This window comes from Sceloporus occidentalis, unplaced genomic scaffold (genome assembly GCF_023333645.1).
Source record: "Sceloporus occidentalis isolate IW3139 unplaced genomic scaffold, rSceOcc1.0.p SCAF_2, whole genome shotgun sequence".
Taxonomy (NCBI): domain Eukaryota; kingdom Metazoa; phylum Chordata; class Lepidosauria; order Squamata; family Phrynosomatidae; genus Sceloporus; species Sceloporus occidentalis.
The window spans coordinates 203,944,439-203,962,456 of record NW_028316982.1 but is presented as its reverse complement, the minus strand read 5'-3'; the positions used below and the strand labels follow the sequence as shown (position 1 = coordinate 203,962,456).

General features: G+C 41.6%; 2 protein-coding genes across 5 annotated transcripts in view; both read left to right on the top strand.

Moving 5' to 3' along the window:
• The window catches only part of MRPS6 (mitochondrial ribosomal protein S6), a 90,025-nt gene that overhangs the window by 36,970 nt on the left and 35,037 nt on the right, over window positions 1-18,018 (top strand). The window contains exon 1 of one of the 3 annotated variants that reach the window (XM_089512046.1): window positions 7,806-7,888. The exons of 1 other annotated variant lie outside the window; for it this stretch is intronic. In XM_089512046.1, coding sequence (XP_089368172.1) covers window positions 7,844-7,888 — 45 coding nt within the window. In that variant the 5' untranslated portion in view covers window positions 7,806-7,843. Of the gene's footprint in view, window positions 1-7,805; window positions 7,889-18,018 lie in introns of those variants that run through there. One more of the 3 variants, XM_089512043.1, reaches the window with a different exon arrangement.
• Window positions 1-18,018, top strand: part of SLC5A3 (solute carrier family 5 member 3) — a 65,760-nt gene that overhangs the window by 36,885 nt on the left and 10,857 nt on the right. Inside the window, exon 1 of one of the 2 annotated variants that reach the window (XM_089512041.1) lies at window positions 7,807-7,888. The exons of the other annotated variant lie outside the window; for it this stretch is intronic. The gene's annotated coding sequence lies outside the window, so the exon portion shown is untranslated. Of the gene's footprint in view, window positions 1-7,806; window positions 7,889-18,018 lie in introns of those variants that run through there. 2 annotated transcript variants of the gene reach the window in all.

Sequence of the window (18,018 nt, the reverse complement as noted above, 5' to 3'; positions counted from 1 at the left end):
ACACACATAACAACAAGGATTGCTCTGCCCCTTTGTATACACTTGGATTTATTCTTATAAGTTCTAAATCATTCAGGGCAATCTATGTTATTGGACAGTATGCCTGTGTCATTAATAAAAATAAATATCATCAGCTCATGGGTAAGAGACAAATTATGAACTCTACTGGCTTTCTATCCTGCCTGGGAATTAAGGTGGATCAGATAGAGAAACAAATTATGATCAGCTTCAACAAAGTGGGTGATGCCACTAACAAGCCATTAATTATAAGCAGAAATAGAGGTTGGGGCAAAAATGTTCAAAAATGTTCTAAAAAAATCTTAATATCACAACACACAGTTTATTATTATAATGCCATTTAATGTCTAATAATAAATGTCAATTCCACTTATGTTAAACCTTTTACAAATATCTATGCAAATATTATTATGAAATCAGGAAAGAAATAGAAATATAACATTGGAACCAAAATAATAATAAAAAGGAAGAATGACATCTATCTCTTTTTAAAAGAAGTTTCCATAGCTGTAGACTCTTTTAAGGAACTCAGGCTTTTCAGTATAATTTCTTTCTTTCACCTAAGCAGTTGGCTGTTGTTGTGTACTTTCAAATTGTTTCTGACTTATAGTAACCCTAACATATCACAGGTTTTTTTGGCAAAATTTGTTCAGAAATGGTTTGCCTTTACTTTCCTCTGAGGATGAGAACGTGTGACTTGTTCAAGGTCACCCTTGCTGAGTGGGGATTTTAAATCTGTCTCATAGCTGAATGCTCAAACCACTATAAGTTATAACTTATATAAGTTACAACTTATGTTTAAAACTCCTGCAAGCAAGCATGCTCTCTCTCTCTCAACTTTAACCAAAATTGGTATAGTCAGATAACAAAGATATTTATGTAGAGTTGTATTTTCATATACCTGCATTATTTGTACATTACAACTGTAGGAAAAGAAGATTTCCTGCTAAGTGTCTGTACAATATACATGCTAAAATATAGCCTGTGTGCCTATTTTCAGAATTCATTTTTTTTTGTAATGCTGTGCAAACAGAATTAAATGTGACATCTTGGACTGAGAACGGAATTGATGAGCATCCTTAAAAACTATATTCCCAGTTCTCATGCTTGCAGATATCATTTGAAAATGTACATTAAATATCTGCATTGACTACAGAGTTCCCAGAGTGACACATCTTTGCCTAGTTATGGCTTTATGACGACTTAAAATTTTATAGGGTGACAGACAAATCTATTTTCCAGGTTCCCCTTGCACCAGCTCTCCAGAAGTGAACTGCAGATGCACAAGGTCTCAATAGTGCTCTCATAAGAGAACACACTGATGGATTGCTATGTAGGCCATTTTGTGGTTTGTTCCTTCAAGACCTTTCCAACTTATGGCAACCCAAAGACAAACTGATCATGGGGTTTTCCTGGCAAGAGTTGTTCAGAGGAGATTTACCATTGCCTTACCCTGAGGCTGAGAGCATGTGACTTGCTTAAGGCCAACCAATGGATTTCATGACCAAGCAGGGAATCCAACTTTGTTCTCCAGAGTTGTAGTCCTGCATGCAAACCACTATGTCATGTTGGCTTTCTACAGACCACTTACCTCAAGCATTATACTGTAATATCCTTGGCTGACCTCAATAATAGCCTCCTCAATTATCACATTCTACCAAAAGTTTCTTCGTCATACACCTCAATATCTGCACCTTTCAACTTGTTGCAGTGCCACTGCCAAAAACTCAAAATGTTTTAAAAATCTAGGCAATTCATGTGAATAGCCTTCTTCTTCTTCTTCAGCTTGAATTATTTGAAGTATAACATGAATTACTGGAATTCTTTAGTACCGGATTTTGGAAAAAAAAAATAGTTACAGAGATTTAGCAATCCTATTTTCATCTGTTAATAGAGTGGAAAGGGTTTTTATTCAGGGGGATTGAAGCATGGAGATTTCACTACAGGTGGGTTACAAGCTGAGAAGGGATCGGTTAATCCCTAACCACCTGGGGATTGCCTAGCAACCACAACATTTGATTACAGTACTGTTTATTTTATTTTATTTTGCCTGGCTGGAGAAATGACCAGGAGAGTGTAGCAGAACTGGATTTTAATCAGGTAGTTTGCTGGGACTCCTCCTGGGTTCGCACATTATGGCAAATACCTATTTTGCCATTATAACTGGCCTACTCTGTCTGGAGCAAAATATTAGCTTTATGAAATAGTCAGTAGTGCGGATGAAATAGATACAGCATAAGGAATGTTTGAGAAAGTTGGTTCTTCCCAAGATGTGGCTGCTCTTCTGCTATTTTTATTACTCTAATAAAATTTGTTTTTAATGTCTCACGGAGAATTATTAGTACATTTCAAAAGGACATATTAAAATATTGCATACTTGTGCAGCAAAAGTACAGTGTCACCTCTTTCCGTAGCTTGGAAAAGTTACTGTTTTAGATTGCAAGCCCTAGAATCCCCAGCCAGGGGGGAGACTCTTGAAGATGTCCTCCAAAAAAGTAACATTTCAAATTCTGCCCTCTCTCTTTTCACCCGGGGAACTAGCTTACCTGGTGAATAGGGTTAATTCTGGGAAAATGAGGCAAAAGTAGCCAGAGACATTATAAACAGTGCAGAAACATCAGAAAGTTGCCTTTTAAATCATGACAGAATAACACTGGTGGTCAAGTGTGGAGCTGACTAGGGATTTTCACTGTCTACACATGTTTTTGTCTTGTTTCATTTCCAAGGAGACATAACCTGATCCACGCCAACACAACTCTGTGTTGTTCTGGAGACAATTCCAGAGAAATCCCAAGAGAGACTTGACTTTATAAATTGGAAATGATAGTCAGCACCACCTCATAGTGTTAATTAGGTTTTCTGAACATTTTTGGATAGCAAAAAACAGGCTATTTATGTTGCAATATGAACAGTGTTGTGAAACTGATTTGTATAAATGATACAAAGAGCCCCTGCCATTAGTCAGAATAAGGTGACTGCCTTAAGCTTTACATACGGGGTTGTTGTTGTTATATATATTTATATCCCACTTTCCCCCAAAATTGGTACTCAGAGCAACTCACAGTTTAAAAGAACGATACAATTAAAAACATACCAAAAAAGAGTATTAAAACAGAATTAAACTTTTTGCAGTACAATAAAGTACAATTCAAAATATTAAAAAGCTCTTAAAATAGTTCACTTAAAATAATACAGCACCCCTTAGCTCATGGATGGGGAGCAAATGTTCCTTATTTAAGTTCCTTTTGTATTTTATCTCCACTGTAAGGAATGGAGGGAGATACTTAAGGATATTGTCTGCCTTGTGAACCAAAATACTAGCTGCCTTGAATCCCATTTTGGGAGAAAGGCAGGATATAAATCCAATAAATGAATAAAATAAATAAATAGTGTGGTTTGGATTTGGGGACGGCCTTCTTTCTACTCTTCCTAGGGAGCAAAATGTTTGGGGCCAGCCTCATAAGAAGTGATGATAGCACTCACGTCAGGATAGTTCAATTGTTGACTATGATGTGACCATTTCCCACAATAAATGCATTGAAATATTACAATCTTGCGTTTGTGGAATAACAAGTATTTAGTCAAATTGTGTACCAGATACTTTTTTGTAGTGGAATCTCAGAAAACTAGGGAAGTACATGTCTGAAAGTTTTCAAAGTCCTAACATACTTAATGAGCAAAGCAATCATCAAATTACATCCAGGATCAGAGATATAAAGCCAGAGTGGTGTAGTGGTTTGAGAATCTGGTGAATAGGGTTCAAAACCCTGCTCAACCTTGGAAATCCACTGGGTCTCCTTGGGTAAGTCATACACTCCCAGCCTCAGAGGAAGGCAAAGGTAAGCCACCTCTGAACAAATCTAGTGAGTGAAACCCCATGATAGGGTTGCCTTAGGGTTGCCATAAATTGGAAATGATTTAAAGGCACACAAAAACAAGCCAGAAGATATGCCGCCTCTATGTTGGCAGTAGAGCCTGTGGTGCCCACTGGATGCTTAGCTTGGGAGGGAATAGGGAAAACACACACAGAAACAAAAAGCACAAAGACAGCAGAAAAATGATAGAACAATGCCCCAGTCAGGGACTGTTCTATGAATGCTCACACGGCACCTACACAGAAGAAGCCATGAACACATTGTGACAAAACACAACCTTTCATCGTCACAGAGAACAACATGCACACACACACACACACACAAAGTTTATCAAACTTTTGTGGTGCTGTGTATTTTCCACATGTTCAGTTATAGATGGTGGGGAAAAGAGTCCCCAGTTCTCCTGCAAGCAAGAGTTCCCTGGTGACTGGGACTTCTATTGAGGACACTAAGGTCCAAAAACAGACTGCAGAAATAATCCAGTTTGAGCTTGAACTGCTCTGGTTCAGTGCTAAGAAATCCTAGGAATTGTAGTTTACTGTGGCACCAGAGCTCTTTGACAGAGAAGGCTAAATGTCTCACAAAACTACAGTTCCCAGGATTCCCTAGCATTGATCCAGAGCAGTCTTAAACTGGATTACGCCTGCAGTGTGTTTTGGACCCAAGACTGTATTCGCACTGCAGAAATGATTGGTCATGCATCACTTTGACTGCCATGGCTCCAGGCTATGGAGTTCTGGGAATGGTCGTTTGTCGTTTACATTCCCAGAATCGTATAGCCTGGAGCCACGGCAGTTAAAACTGGTCTGAAACCGGATTATTTCTACAGCCCAAATTGTAGTATTGTTTCTTAAAACCCAGAGGTATCACCAGGGAGCGTGTATGTGGAGAGATGTTTTTGTAGCACTTTTGAAACTGAGAGAAAGAAGTTGGCAGCATGAGCTTTCCTAGACTTCAGTCTACTTCCTTCAGTGCATCTGAGGAAGTAGACTTTAGCGTAGGAAATCTCATGCTGCCAATTTCTTTATTTCAGTGAATCTCAGAGGTGCTACAAGATCTCTCACTGTGCACTGATTCTACAGACTAACACAGTTATATCTTGGTAGAATTCAAAGATATAGCCGTGCTAGTCTATAGAATCAGTATGTAGAGAGATCTTGTAGCACCTTTGGAGCTAATTGAAAGAAAGAAGTTGGCAGCATAAGCTTTCCTAGGCTAAAGTCTACAGATATACATCTGAGGAAGTAGATACTGAAGTCTATGAAAGCTCATGCTACCATCTTCTTTCTTTCAGTTAGTTTCAAAGGTGTGCTACACATATGGATACTCTTATAGTACTGCTATTCCACTTTTACTGCTCTGGCTGCCTCCTGTTGCATTCTGGGGCTTGTAGTTCAGTGAGGCCTAAGAGCTCTCTGGCCTAGAATCCTAAATGCCCCTCCTTAAATTGCAAGTCCCAGCAACAAGAGTCAGCCAGAGCAGTTATAGTGGACTATCAGTGCTATAAGAGTGTAGTGCGGTAATTTGGTATATATTTGAATTCTACCAGGGACGAGATTATCCTTTCTAGCGGGACGTTGCTGTGCGTTGTGTACCACAGGAGCTGTTTATATTCTTCTAAGATCAAAACCTGCATATTACCAGGCTAATGGTGTTGGTGGAGGCAACAAGCTTATGGCTTAAATGTCACAATAATGATTGTGGAGGGGTTTTTTTTTGGGGGGTAAATTGTTGTATGCCTAATAAGGTTAAATGCAATAAAACATTCTTCTTCCCAAGGGGAATTTTCTCTTTATGAGGGGAAGTTAGGGTTGCCATCCCCGAGGACCTCCAAACCGGGACAAATGTAGGACAATGTTTTAAAATGTAGGACCTTTTTAAAAAAAATTTCCTGGCCAGAAAATTAAAAAAAAAAGGTCCTACATTTTAAAACATTGTCCAATGCCTCGCTGGGGCCTGGGAGACAGCGTCTCGCAGGCCCCAGCGAGGCCTTGGAGGACTCTGCAATCACGGAGCTGCTTGAAGGCTTCGCCGGGGCCTTCCAGGGCTCCGCGATCGCTGGCCCAGGCTTCCTCCCAGGCCGGGAAGGAGGCGGAGGCCGGCTCCCATCGCGGCGATCGCCACAATGGGAGCAGTCTCCGCTTCCTCTCCGGCTTAGGAGCAAGCCTGGACCTGGCTCCCAGGCCGAGAAGGAGGCAGAGGCTGCCTCCCATCATGGCAATCGCCGCGATGGGAGCAGTCTCCGCTTCCTCCCTGGCTTAGGAGCAAGCCTGGGCCTGGCTCCCAGGCCAGGAAGAAGGCGGAGGCTGCTCAACACGGTGATTGCTGCGGTGGGAAGCGGCCTCCTCCTCCTCCCTGGCCTGGCGGAGGCCTTGGAGGACCCCGTGGCCAGAGCTCCGACCGCGGAGCCGCCTCCAAGTCCTCGCTGGGGCCCGGGAGGGAGCATCTCCGCAGCTGGAGCTCCGACCGCGGAGAGCCCTCCCAGGCCTCAGCAAGGCCTTGGAGCCGCCGCGGGGGCTGAGGTGGCTGCGGTGGGCGGGGCCGTCCCGGTTTGGGCGCCAAACCGGACCGGGAGCGGGATGGCACCGCCCAAACCGGGATTGTCCCGCCCCCGGCGGGATATGACAACCCTAGGGGAAGTGGTGTCCAGGTGTCATAAAGAGCAGCCACAGAGGTGCTTCCAGAACATTCCAGAAAGCATGAGGGAAAGCCATTACCATTCTGGCCTCTCCATTTATGGATGTATCTTTGAATTCTACCAGGGGACAAGACTATCCTTTCTAGTGGGACATTACTATGCTTTTGTGTACCACAGGAGCTTTGTATACACTTGTCCCTCCATATTTGCTAGGGTTAGGGGCACAAGGCCCCCGTGAATGTGGAAAAACCGCAAATAACAAAGCCCCCATGTTTCTACCTGAGAGGACACCTCTCTAGGGATCTCTGGGTCCTCCATTGCAACAGACAGAGACTGAGCATAGGACTGCGCTGGAGGAGCTACAAAGGCCTAGCAGAGTATTCTCTCTGGGAATCTCTAGTCTTTCAGTGCAACTTGTAGTTGAAGTTGACCATAGAGTTGCACTGGAGGAGGACCTAGATTTTCCTAGAAAACGTATTAATTGAATCTGTGAATAACCAAAACGGCAAATATCAAAGCCACAAAATATGGAGGGATGAGGGTATCTTTGAATTCTGTCCTTTCTAGCGGACGTTGCCATGCTTTTATGTACCACAGGAGCTTTGTATATTCTGAGGGGAATTTTCCTTTCATTAAGGGAAGCAGTGGCGTGTCCAGGCTTCGCAAAGAGCAGCTACACAGGGGCTTCCAGAACATTCCAGAAGGCCTGATGGAGAGCCGTTCCCATCCGAGCCTCTCTGTTTGCGGACTATTATTATCATCATCATTATTATTTTATTGTGAGGAGACCCTGGTGGCGATGTTGACTTTCCACTTGTGAGGGGTGTGCGTGTGTGCGTAGCCTTTCACGTGGAGGGCTCTGGTGACTGGCTTCCATGTGGAGTGGGAGGGGAGGAGGAGGAGGAGGAGGAGGAGGAGGCGCGGTTCAGTGGAAATTTCCACTCCCTGCAGTAACAGTAGTAGCCATGGAGGAGGAGGAGGAGGAGGAGGAGGAGGGGAGGGAGGAAAGGCCTGCGTAATGTGCATCCTCCTCCCTCCTCTCCATCCCCAGCATTCGCATTCAGGGCCCCCTTTGGAAGCATGGCAGCAACGTCTCCCTTCTCTTTATGGCCCATAAGGCTTCTTTTTAAATGAAAGAGAAGCCTCCCTATTAAGCCGAATCGGAGGCCCTTTTGCGAAGGCGGGGCGGGCGAGGGGAGGAGCGGGCCTGACGCCATCCAGGGGCCGGCCCTGGGGTGCCTCCAGCCCGGCTCTTCTTAAGCCCCGCTCCCGCTCCTCCTCCTCCTCCTCCTCTGCCGTCTCCGCCGCCAAGATGCCCCGCTACGAACTCGCCCTGATCCTCAAAGCCATGCAAAGGGTGAGTGCCTCTGCTGCCTCCCTCCTCCTCCCTCCTCCCTTTCAGCCTCCCTGGACGCGTCCTCCATTTTGAGCCAGGGCTAAGAAGCATAGGTTGGCGTTTCTGTGAAGTGTAGTCATCTAGCTTCTGCTTTGGGGCACGTCCTACATTTTTTTCTGGAAGGTCCTCCATGCAGGGGTGACCAGAGACCCTTACGTCCTCCATTTTGAGCCAGGGCTAAGAAGCATAGCTTGGCCTTTCTTTTTTTGGAGGGGGCGTCCTCCATTTTAATTCAAAATCCAACATCCAGGATGACCAGGCGCATCCTCCCTTTTGCAGGACCTGTCCTCCATTTCAGCTTTCCTTGTCCAGGAGGAATTTCCAAAAGGTCCTCCCTTTTGAGCACGGGTTTATATTTCTTTGAAGAGTTTTTAGGATTTGTTTTGGCTATGTCCTCCATTCTTATTGAATGCCCCACTTTTAGGGGTGACAAGGAAATCCTCCATTTCAGCCTTCTGTCCTGGATGAATCCCACAATGTCCTCCATTTCTCTGACCAGGCGCGCCCCCCTTTTTCCAGGACCTGTCCTCCATTTCAGCCTTCCTTGCCCAGGAGGGATGTCCAAACGTCCTCCATTTTGAGCATAAAGAAGCCTGAATATATTTCTGCCAAGTGTTTTTAGCTTTTGTCTTGGTCATGCCCTCCATTTTTAACCCTTCATTCAGGCACGTCCTCCTTTTCAACCTTCTTGTCTAGGAGGACTGTCACAACGTCCTCCATTTTGAGCAGGGAATGCTATCTTTACAGAGGAGCTTTTCCAGCTTTTTGCATTTCCACCTTTGCCCTCCCTTTTCCTTCAAAGGTCCTACATTCAGGGGGAGACCAGACACACCCTCCTTTCAGCATGCCTCCCATCCCAACCTCCCTTGTCCGGGAGGAACCCCCTAAATGTCCTCCAATTCAGAGCAGGGATCTCTCTCTTATTTGCCAGTGTGGGGTTGTCCTTTGACTCCCCAGTGGGTCACACTCTCTCAGCCTCAGGGGAAGGAGGAGGAGGAGGAGGAGACCATGTGTGGCAAACAAACCCTCTCTGGACAAACTTGCCAAGAAAAACCCTGTGATATAGGTTCGCTTTTTTTGGGGAAGGGGGGGTTGGCCATCATGTCAAAAACGACTTTGAAGACATACAGACACGCAGCTTGGCTGTGTTTGGCTGCGTCCTCCATTTTGCGTTGAGGACACCTGATGGCCATGCCTCCTCCTCGTCTCCTTCCTCTTCCTGTCCGCCCTAAATGTCCCTCCGGCATTCAACTGTCTCAGGGCTGCATCCATACTGGAGAGATAACCCGGTTTGGCACCGCTTTAACTCTTTTTCTGGCTCAAGGCTATGGAATTCTGGGAGTTGGAAAATTTCATAGCCTTGAGCCAGAAAAAGAGATAAAGCGGTGCCAAACCGGGTTATCTCTTCAGTGTGGATGCAGCCCTAGTGTTCAGAACCAACCCTTTTGGCACTCCTTTCCTTGAGCACATGCGCTCTTGTCTTCTTCCTTTTCCTTCCTCTGAGGGAGAAGCATGCTAGCAAAGGGATAGTATTTCCTATAGTTTACCAATACAAAAGACACCCCCAAAGAAAGGAAGCTGAATTTTTTAGTTTCCAAATTCAGTCCAAGCAGGGGGGTGGTTGTTGTTGGGGAGGGGGAAAAGGGGGCCTTTTACAACCTTTCTCCTCAACTCAGGTCCCAAACAAACTGCAGAAATAATCCAGTTTTGGGACTGCTTTAACTGCCCTTTGGCTCAGTGCTAGGGAATCCTGGGAACCATAGTTTGTTGTGGCACCAGAGCTCTCTGACAGAGGAAGCTAAACGTCTGTGCAAAACTACAGCTCCCAAAATTTCCTAGCTTTGAACTAGGGCAGCTAAAGCGGTCTCGCACTGGATGATTTTTGCAGTGTGTTTTGGACCGGAAAGCACCTTTTAGATACTTTATTCCCTCGCCTTATCTTTGGATATATAGTAGGTGGGGAAAGGTGAATGAAAGCTTCTAGCCCCACACAGTAAGGCAACCAGAGGCCATCCTACTTTTTGGGACGTGTCTTCCTTTTCAACCTCCTGTCCAAGGGGGATTTCAAAATGTCCTCCATTCTGAGCAGGACTAAGAAGAATGAGTTTATATATTAGCTTTTATGTTGAAATTCCCTGCACTTTTTTCCTCACGTGTCCTAGATTTTGCGGTGCCTTGCCCTCCTTTGTGGTGAGGATATCTGGTCCCCCTGCACGCATCTGGAAGAGAAACTGTCTAGGACTGTCTGGATTTTTGAGGGACTGTCAATGAAAGGGTGCTGGACTAGGATCTGGAGATCAGGGTTTGAATCCCTGCTTGGCCATAGAAACCCTCTGGGTGGCCTTGGGCAAGTCACATTCTCTCAGCCTCAGAGGAAGGCAGTGACAAACCCCCTCTGAAGAAACTTGCCAAGAAGAAATGCTGTGATAGGTTTGCGCTAGGGTCTTCATAAGACAAAAGGAGGCAGGTGTACAACAACTACAACAATGGCAGGGAATTTTAGAATATTCTCCACCATTGTTTAGACTCCTAGATCTCCCTCAGTGGTGAGTCAACATGAGAAGCAGCCGTAGAATGACAGGGTTGGAAGAGAGCGAAAAGGTCATTCAGTCCAACCCCTGGCATGCAGGAACACACTATCAAAGCACCTGCGACAGATGGCCATCCAGCCTCTGTCTAAAAACCTTCAAAGAAGGAGAGGTAGAAAGCCAGCTGGATTTCCCTTTTTTTTCTTGTTATGTGTAAGTGTAAATGGTGGTGAGTTAAAGCGCAGATTGTGTGTCTGACTGCAGTGGGCCCTGTAGTGCCCCAAGCCAGCTGGCTTTTCATGTAGAAGTCCCTGGTTCAATCCCTTGCAGAGCCAGGATTAGCAATCTCGGTACAACAAACTGGGAAGAGCCACTGCTAGTTAGTGCAGACAGTACTTATTAAGGTGTATTTTTGCATTGGTTGATGTTTATGAAAAGTAAGAATGTGGAATGTTACTTACCATCATGATTTAAATCTGAAATTTAAACCTGTATGCATATCCTCAATACACGGTAATCACAGGTGTTTCTTTTTTTAAAACACAGTACCCTTTTTCTTACAAATGAATCACCTTCAAAATACTGTAATATTTAGTAATAAGCTTTGACAGGATTACCTGCTAGTATCTTGTAGCGATGTTGACAGCCATCATGGTGTAGTGGGTTGAGCATTGTAGACCAAGGTTCAATATCCTTGAAAACCCACTGGCTGACCTTGGACGAGTCAGCTTCAGCAAATCTTGTGCTTGGTTTGCCTTAGGCTTAGGGTCACCATAAGTTAATAATGACTTTAAGACACACAACAGCAGACATTCCATACCTTTCTAACCAGAATTAATTTCCATTGAGCTCAGTGAGACCTGCTCCAAAATGAATTTGCATAGGATTACAAACTTGAATGTAGAATTCAAATATAAGGTCATGTTAGTTTGTATAATAAGTACGTAGAGAGATCTTGTAGCACCTTTGAGACTAACTGAAATAAATAAATTGGCAGCATTAGCTTTCATAGACTTCAGTCTACTTCCTCAGATGTATTTATGAATGTAGTTTTGGTTAGAAATATATTTGCTTAGAGAAGTTTAACTTTAAGCATTACAAGAAGCAATTTGTGTATTCTATGTACACGCTTCTGAACAAGTGTATTAGCTTTAGTTTGTGTCTTGTATTAGGAATTGCTATTTGAGGGCTTAGTGTAGTCTTAATTTTTGTAGTTATTGGTCTGTGTGTCTCCCACTTGTTCTATGCATGTCTCCCTTATTTCCATTAATTTCATTCCAAAGTCATTTATATATGACTTGCCTACTTTCATTGAATTTTCACTGAAGCTTAATTACCATAAAGTCCAAGACAAGAGCCATCTATATTTCAGCTTTGGCTGCTGTGGCTGAAATATTTTTTAAGAACCTCAGACCTACTTAGTAAAGCTGTTCAAAATTATTTTAATAACAAGTAAGTGCTTTCAATCAGTAAATAAAATAAAAATTTCAGAATGGATGAGGGCAAAACTATCAAGAAGGTCAACACCAACCATCCTTCTGCATGAGCACATGGGAATCTGTGGATCAGATTGTTAGGATTAGGCTTAGTGGAAATGTACAAAGATGTACAGAGAGCAAAAAGAGGGCAAAGTAGCAGCTTTGTAATAAGATGCCAGGGGCCTCATACTATTTCAGGTATGAGAAATAGATCTCCTTTCCACAGTGGTCTCACACAAAAGAAGAGAGGACAGCATCTGGACAGTCTCCATCCAATTGCCCTCTGCATAATGTATGGGTTTCAAACCAACCATAGTCATTTTGGAGTAACTTTCCAATTTTTAGTTACTCAAACCCAGATCTAATTAGCAGTTTTCTTCAAATTTGACATGCAAATTACAAAAATACAAGGAACATTTTGCATTGGACTTGCAAAGTTCAAATGGCATAGGGAGAGGAAATGTGCTTTTGTATGCCTCACATTTCAATTTAGAAATCTCAATCTACAAAAGTGTGTTCTCTGGGTTCACTGGAACCTTCAACTGGTTTCTGCCCCAACCCAAGGTTGGTTGCTGCACCAACCCAACTTTTAAAGTTGTTTTTAAGAAGTAAAAGAGAGGATGAAAAGGGGCAAAGATTTCTGAGTGGATCCCTCAGTTCATTTTGCAAATATGGTATGTCTATAGATCTAAACCAGTGCTACCTCAAAAGTGGTAGTCCATGGACCAGTGCCTTTCCGTGGAGTTATCAGCTACTGGTCCTTGGCCAATTTTCTGGAAATAAGCAATTACAGCTAATGGGCACAGATTGCCATTTTCCGACATCAGCTATCTTGAGATGCACTGATGTAGACTATTAACTAGTTAGCAGTGTTGTAGCTGTAGTGTAAATATAATATGTCCATAATACTGGCAAATATTATTTAGCATGATGAGTGCAAAAATCCAGTAAATGGAACTTAGAGGATAGCTGACCATAAGATTAGAAGTATATTTGTGCTTATAAACATATTGGGAAGTTGGAATCAAGCTCTGATTTAATTGGAAATCACTTCTAAGTAAAAGTTAACTGGGCTTGAGCTATGAGTCTCCATTGTTGTTCTTGTATTTGTCAGGAGAGGGTGTAAGAGCTAAACTTGCTTGCCAAGAGTGCAGGTTGTACTGTATACAACTAGGCTTTTCATTTGGTTCATAGTAATAACTGCTGCTCATCTTGTTAACTTTTAAATTAGACGAACAATTATTGGTGCAAAAAATAAAAGATATATGTGTACCTAGAGTTAGACTGACCAAGGTGTTTAATGTAAATTAACCAAAGAAAAATAATCTCAAATTATTCGGAGTTCAAGGACCACCTATTCTATGTAAATTTTCAAGATGTAACACAATATAGCTATTACTTTTTCTTTATATAATCTGAACTATTTTAAGTTTCTAATTTTGTTGGAAGAATGCATATAGAGATGTCAATTACACTGTGGAGCAAGCTAACTTCATTATAGATGTATAGATGGTTATTGCTATAGGAAAAAAACAAATGAAAGACAAGTATAGAGTGATGGGACAAAGAATAATTTACTAAACACTTCACCTACTTTTCTGAGCATCATGCATTCATGCTGCAGTTTTTTAAAATCCTAGACTAGAATGGAAATTCTCTATTCACTGTTCAGTTTTTTGTGGATGAAGTTCTATCTGTGTAGAACAACATGGGATAGGCTTTCTTCTGCTGGCTCTGCATTTTCAAAATTGTCCTTATTGCTGTAGCTTGCATTGGGGCCCTCTATTAGTCAATTACTTCAAAAATGAAACCTCCTCTTGAATATTTTGTTTTGCTTTGTTTAGATGTCTTCATGTTGGATTGAATCAGCTGTGGTAATAATAATAATAATAATAATAATAATAATAATAATAATTTGTATCCCACCCCTCTGAGAACAATCGGGGTGGCTAACAAGGTTAAAAATACAAAACATATAAAATCTCTGATACCCTCCCCTCCTTAAAAAAGTATTAAATTCAATGCCTGGTTACCCTTATTGAAGAACAGTTGAAGAGCATTTGTACAGCAGTGTGTCACCATGTTATCTTTCATGGCTCCATGCTAAGGAGATGTGGGATTTACAGCCTGGTGACATATTTAGGATTTTCTATTAGAGAGTTGTAGTCCTTTCTTTGAGCTACAGCACTAGACCTCTCCAGCAGAGAAGTCTATTACCTCACCAAACTACAAAAATCCCAAGGTTCCCTACTGTTTGACAGTTAAAACGGTATCATACTACTATACTTATGTAGTAGTTAAACTCCAACTGAAATAGGTGAATGGCCAACTGTACCATTTAACAATTGGAAGGCCAAATGATATGCAAGTTGCAGTAGTTCTGTTTTTAAATATGAGTCTTTTCTACTTAATGTGTACATTAGAAGATGGGGAGTGCAAATGGGGTTTGATGAGCAGGGTTTGCTTTTGGTATTTTCCTTTGGTTTTTACAGTCTTACCTGCTCTCCAAGTGCAGGGCCTACTGTCATCTATGTTAACGTGGGATCTGAAAATCATGACTGCATCTGGCAGACCTTGATGTCTTTCTGATAAACCTTTCAGGATTCCAACACCCTTTAGCTTAGTAGGATGCATGGTTGGTGACAGGGCCAAATCAGATGAATGGTTCATGAACCCACTTAAACCAGGTTTTATGAGACTTCATATGATCAAGAAAAAGATATCTGAATGAATTCTTCTTGGTGTGTATAAGAAGTGAATTAAACAAGAAGACGGCTGATATACTGTGATAATGAGAGTGAAGGAAAAAGTTGAGACACATGATTAATGTAATGACATGTCATGCACATTTCTAGCTTTAAGGTTTTATTTTAGGTGAAAAAATAATTTGCCTCTTATCTTTGGATATCACTTTTCAGTGATAAGTAACCTTTTGAGGGGAGTGTATAACAGAAGATGGGATTCAGAAAACCACTTATGTGAGGAAGATTTTTCTGCCCCCTCTGCCCCACCCTTGTTTTACTGAAAGGAAAGAGGAGAAGGGAACTTGTGCTCCCTGGATTTTGCCCAAAGTATGACATAGAATTTATTGATCAAGTATTGGACTTCTTTGTAGGGCAATTAAAGTTTAGGCTAGAGAGTACAGTATTGGATTCTCTGATCTTATTCAGAAATTTTTTATCAAACAATGAGACTCTTGCTTCCTTTTACACTATTTTATGCTTTAATTTGTTTTTGGATTATTTAAAAGTTTGTAAATTGCCTTTTTTATGAAAAGGTGAGCTCAGACTTTCTTTAGACACAAGGAAAACAAAGAAGTCTCAAAGGATGTGATAATGCTCTTCAGTCACTGTATTGTGTGCTTATGTGCTTGCATTTCATACTGTCAAGATCTGAAAGGGTATCAGTGAAAAATGATTTAATTTACTGTTAGTAATAATAGTAAGGAGTTAGAGTTTCTGTTGCTATGGGAAAAAATTTGATAACAATTCACTGCTGGTATTAATGCTGCATAAACAGTTTCTTAGTACAGGTAATGTTACATCTCTGGATATATAAAGCTTGTAGAAGGATTTGGTTTTTTCCCCCCTCGAAAACTCATTATTTGCGAAATTCTCCAATTGTATGTGTACCATATTACAACCAGTGGACATGAACAGTGGATGAGTGGAAATAATGACATTTTCATTTAGTGGTGCAATCAATGTGTAACCTCTGTGTAGGGTGTTGATGTTCTGGTGCCATTGGTTGTGTGTTGGGCACTTCTCTAATCCTGCAATAGGGTTGTACATACAGACCTCTTCCATTTTTTTTTAAATCTGGGCAAATGACTGGCTTGGTTGGCTCAGCTTGTGAATTGTCATCAATGTCCATTGAATGTCACCATCTTATAGAATACAGCTTAATTGTGTTGGTTCTGGAAATGGTTCTGAAATACTAATGCTTAAAAGGGCAAGCTCAAGCCTTTAGAAAACTGTCAGTTTTTCATCTAGGTAAAGTGTAGCTTTTGTTTTATATATGTGTATGGAACCCATACGTCTGAGTGTGCATGTGCCTTCCAAGTCGCCTGTCACTGTATGGTGCCCCATAAATTTATTGGGGTTTTTCTTAGGCAAAGAATATTCAGAGGTGGTTTTGACAGTCCCTTCCTCTTAAATATAGCCTATTGTTTTTTGTTGGTGATCTCCCATCCAGGTACTAACCAGGGCTGTTCCTGTTTAGCTTTCAGGATCAGACAGGATCTACTGCCTCTATGGAATTTAGGCAGGCCAAGTTATAACTTAATTTTATGTGTGTGTTCAGTTTGTATTATTCTAATGCAGTTATATTTTCATTGTGTGCTATTTGTAGAGTCATACCATTTAACCTCCAATGAAAGCCCTCAACTTATTTGGTTTAAATGTTACACATTTTGCTCTTATGTGCAGTATATTCCACAGTAAATATACATTTACATACATAAATAACATGTTTCATAAAATAGCCAGTATATCTACAGAGTTAAAATACAAAATAATTTCTGAGCAAGATTAATTGACAGTAATATCTAAAATAATTGAAAGAGATTGCAGATCAGGAAAAACATTGTATTTGTTTGGAAACTATCCCATGATTATTAAATTTTAAATTTTATAAAATAGGATGTATATCTTTAAAACTAAAATGTTTGTTTCCTTACACATGTAAAATCTAATGTGTTGTATTTAAGTACTGTTCTTCATATAATGACCCCATGGTCTTAGACCTGCTGGCTTTCTGTGCACTGGTGGACCCAGAGGGTTCCTAATATTCATTTCTCCTCTTTAGTGTATAATAGGTCATTATGAAGCTGTCAAGTTTAATTTGGAATCTTATGCATGTTTTTGTAGATGGAAGTCCTGCTGAGGTCAGTAAGGTTTACACCCTAGTAAGTGTGTTGAGCATTAGAGGACTTCTAAACATTGCACCAGTTGAAAAGATTGAAAAATTTTCTTCTGCTGAGCTGTTTATATTTATTTTAGTGCTATGCTATGACTGTACACCAATTAAGATGATAATGATCTAGGCTTAATTTGCAAATTGACTTGAGGTCCAGATGTGCCCAGTCTACCTTCTATTTTTCTGTCCTGACCACATTCCTCTTTTGTGCTTATGCTGGCATCCACTTTTCTTCTTTGACCTTATCTTTCCCCTTCCTTACATTTTGTTTCACCTTATTTATGAAAGTCTACTTTTATCTCACTGTTAGTTGTTTCTAGAATGATTATGTTTCTCTCAATTTTAAGTAAACAATTATGAAGAGGAGGAGGAGGAGAATAATATGCTGGGGAATGGTCCAGATTAATACTCAGTCTCACCGCTTCCTAAGTGTGTAAAACCCACAATGGATGCTTGGGGGACTAAATGGCAGGAAAAGTCCCACATTGTGTTGTGTTCAGATCACATTACAAAACATGGGATCCTAACGGTACAAGATGTGAGAAAATCCCACTTAGATTTCCAGGCTGTCTCCACTCATGCTTCCCATCTCACCTTCTTAAAACAGTTGTGCTCAAAGTAAGTAGTGGCACCACTATGTTGTAGACTGCAGCATGTAAGCAATTCCTTTGTACTTGGTGTAGTTTTGTCTCTAGTATAGCCTGCTGTATGCAACACTAGAGGGGCAAGATAGTGACCCATTTCTAGCCATTGTGATTTGTCCTTCTTTCTGACTTCTACATGTTTATCACTGGTGTCTTTTGTTTTCTAATACTTCAGCAGTCTTCAGTATTTGTGTGTTTTATTGTCTAGGTTCCTCCTATTCTCTAGCTGCCTTCCTACACTGTTTCACAGTCTAATAGCTGTGGTTTTCCTACTTTTGCAACAACTGTAGCTGAAGAAATGCAGCACAATGCAATGGTGTGAGAGTAAAGGAGGGTGTCTGAGAGGGAAGGGGAGGGTGACAAATGTGTAGAGGTGCTACAACACTACATCTCTGATTGGAAAAGGGCAATGAACATAGTAAAAGTAATAGTTCAGCTAGGCAAATGATTTTGTTGGACTAGACCAGTGGTAGCCCCCCCGGGGGGGAGAGGAAAAATCCAGGGGGGCAGTGAGGAAAAAAGAG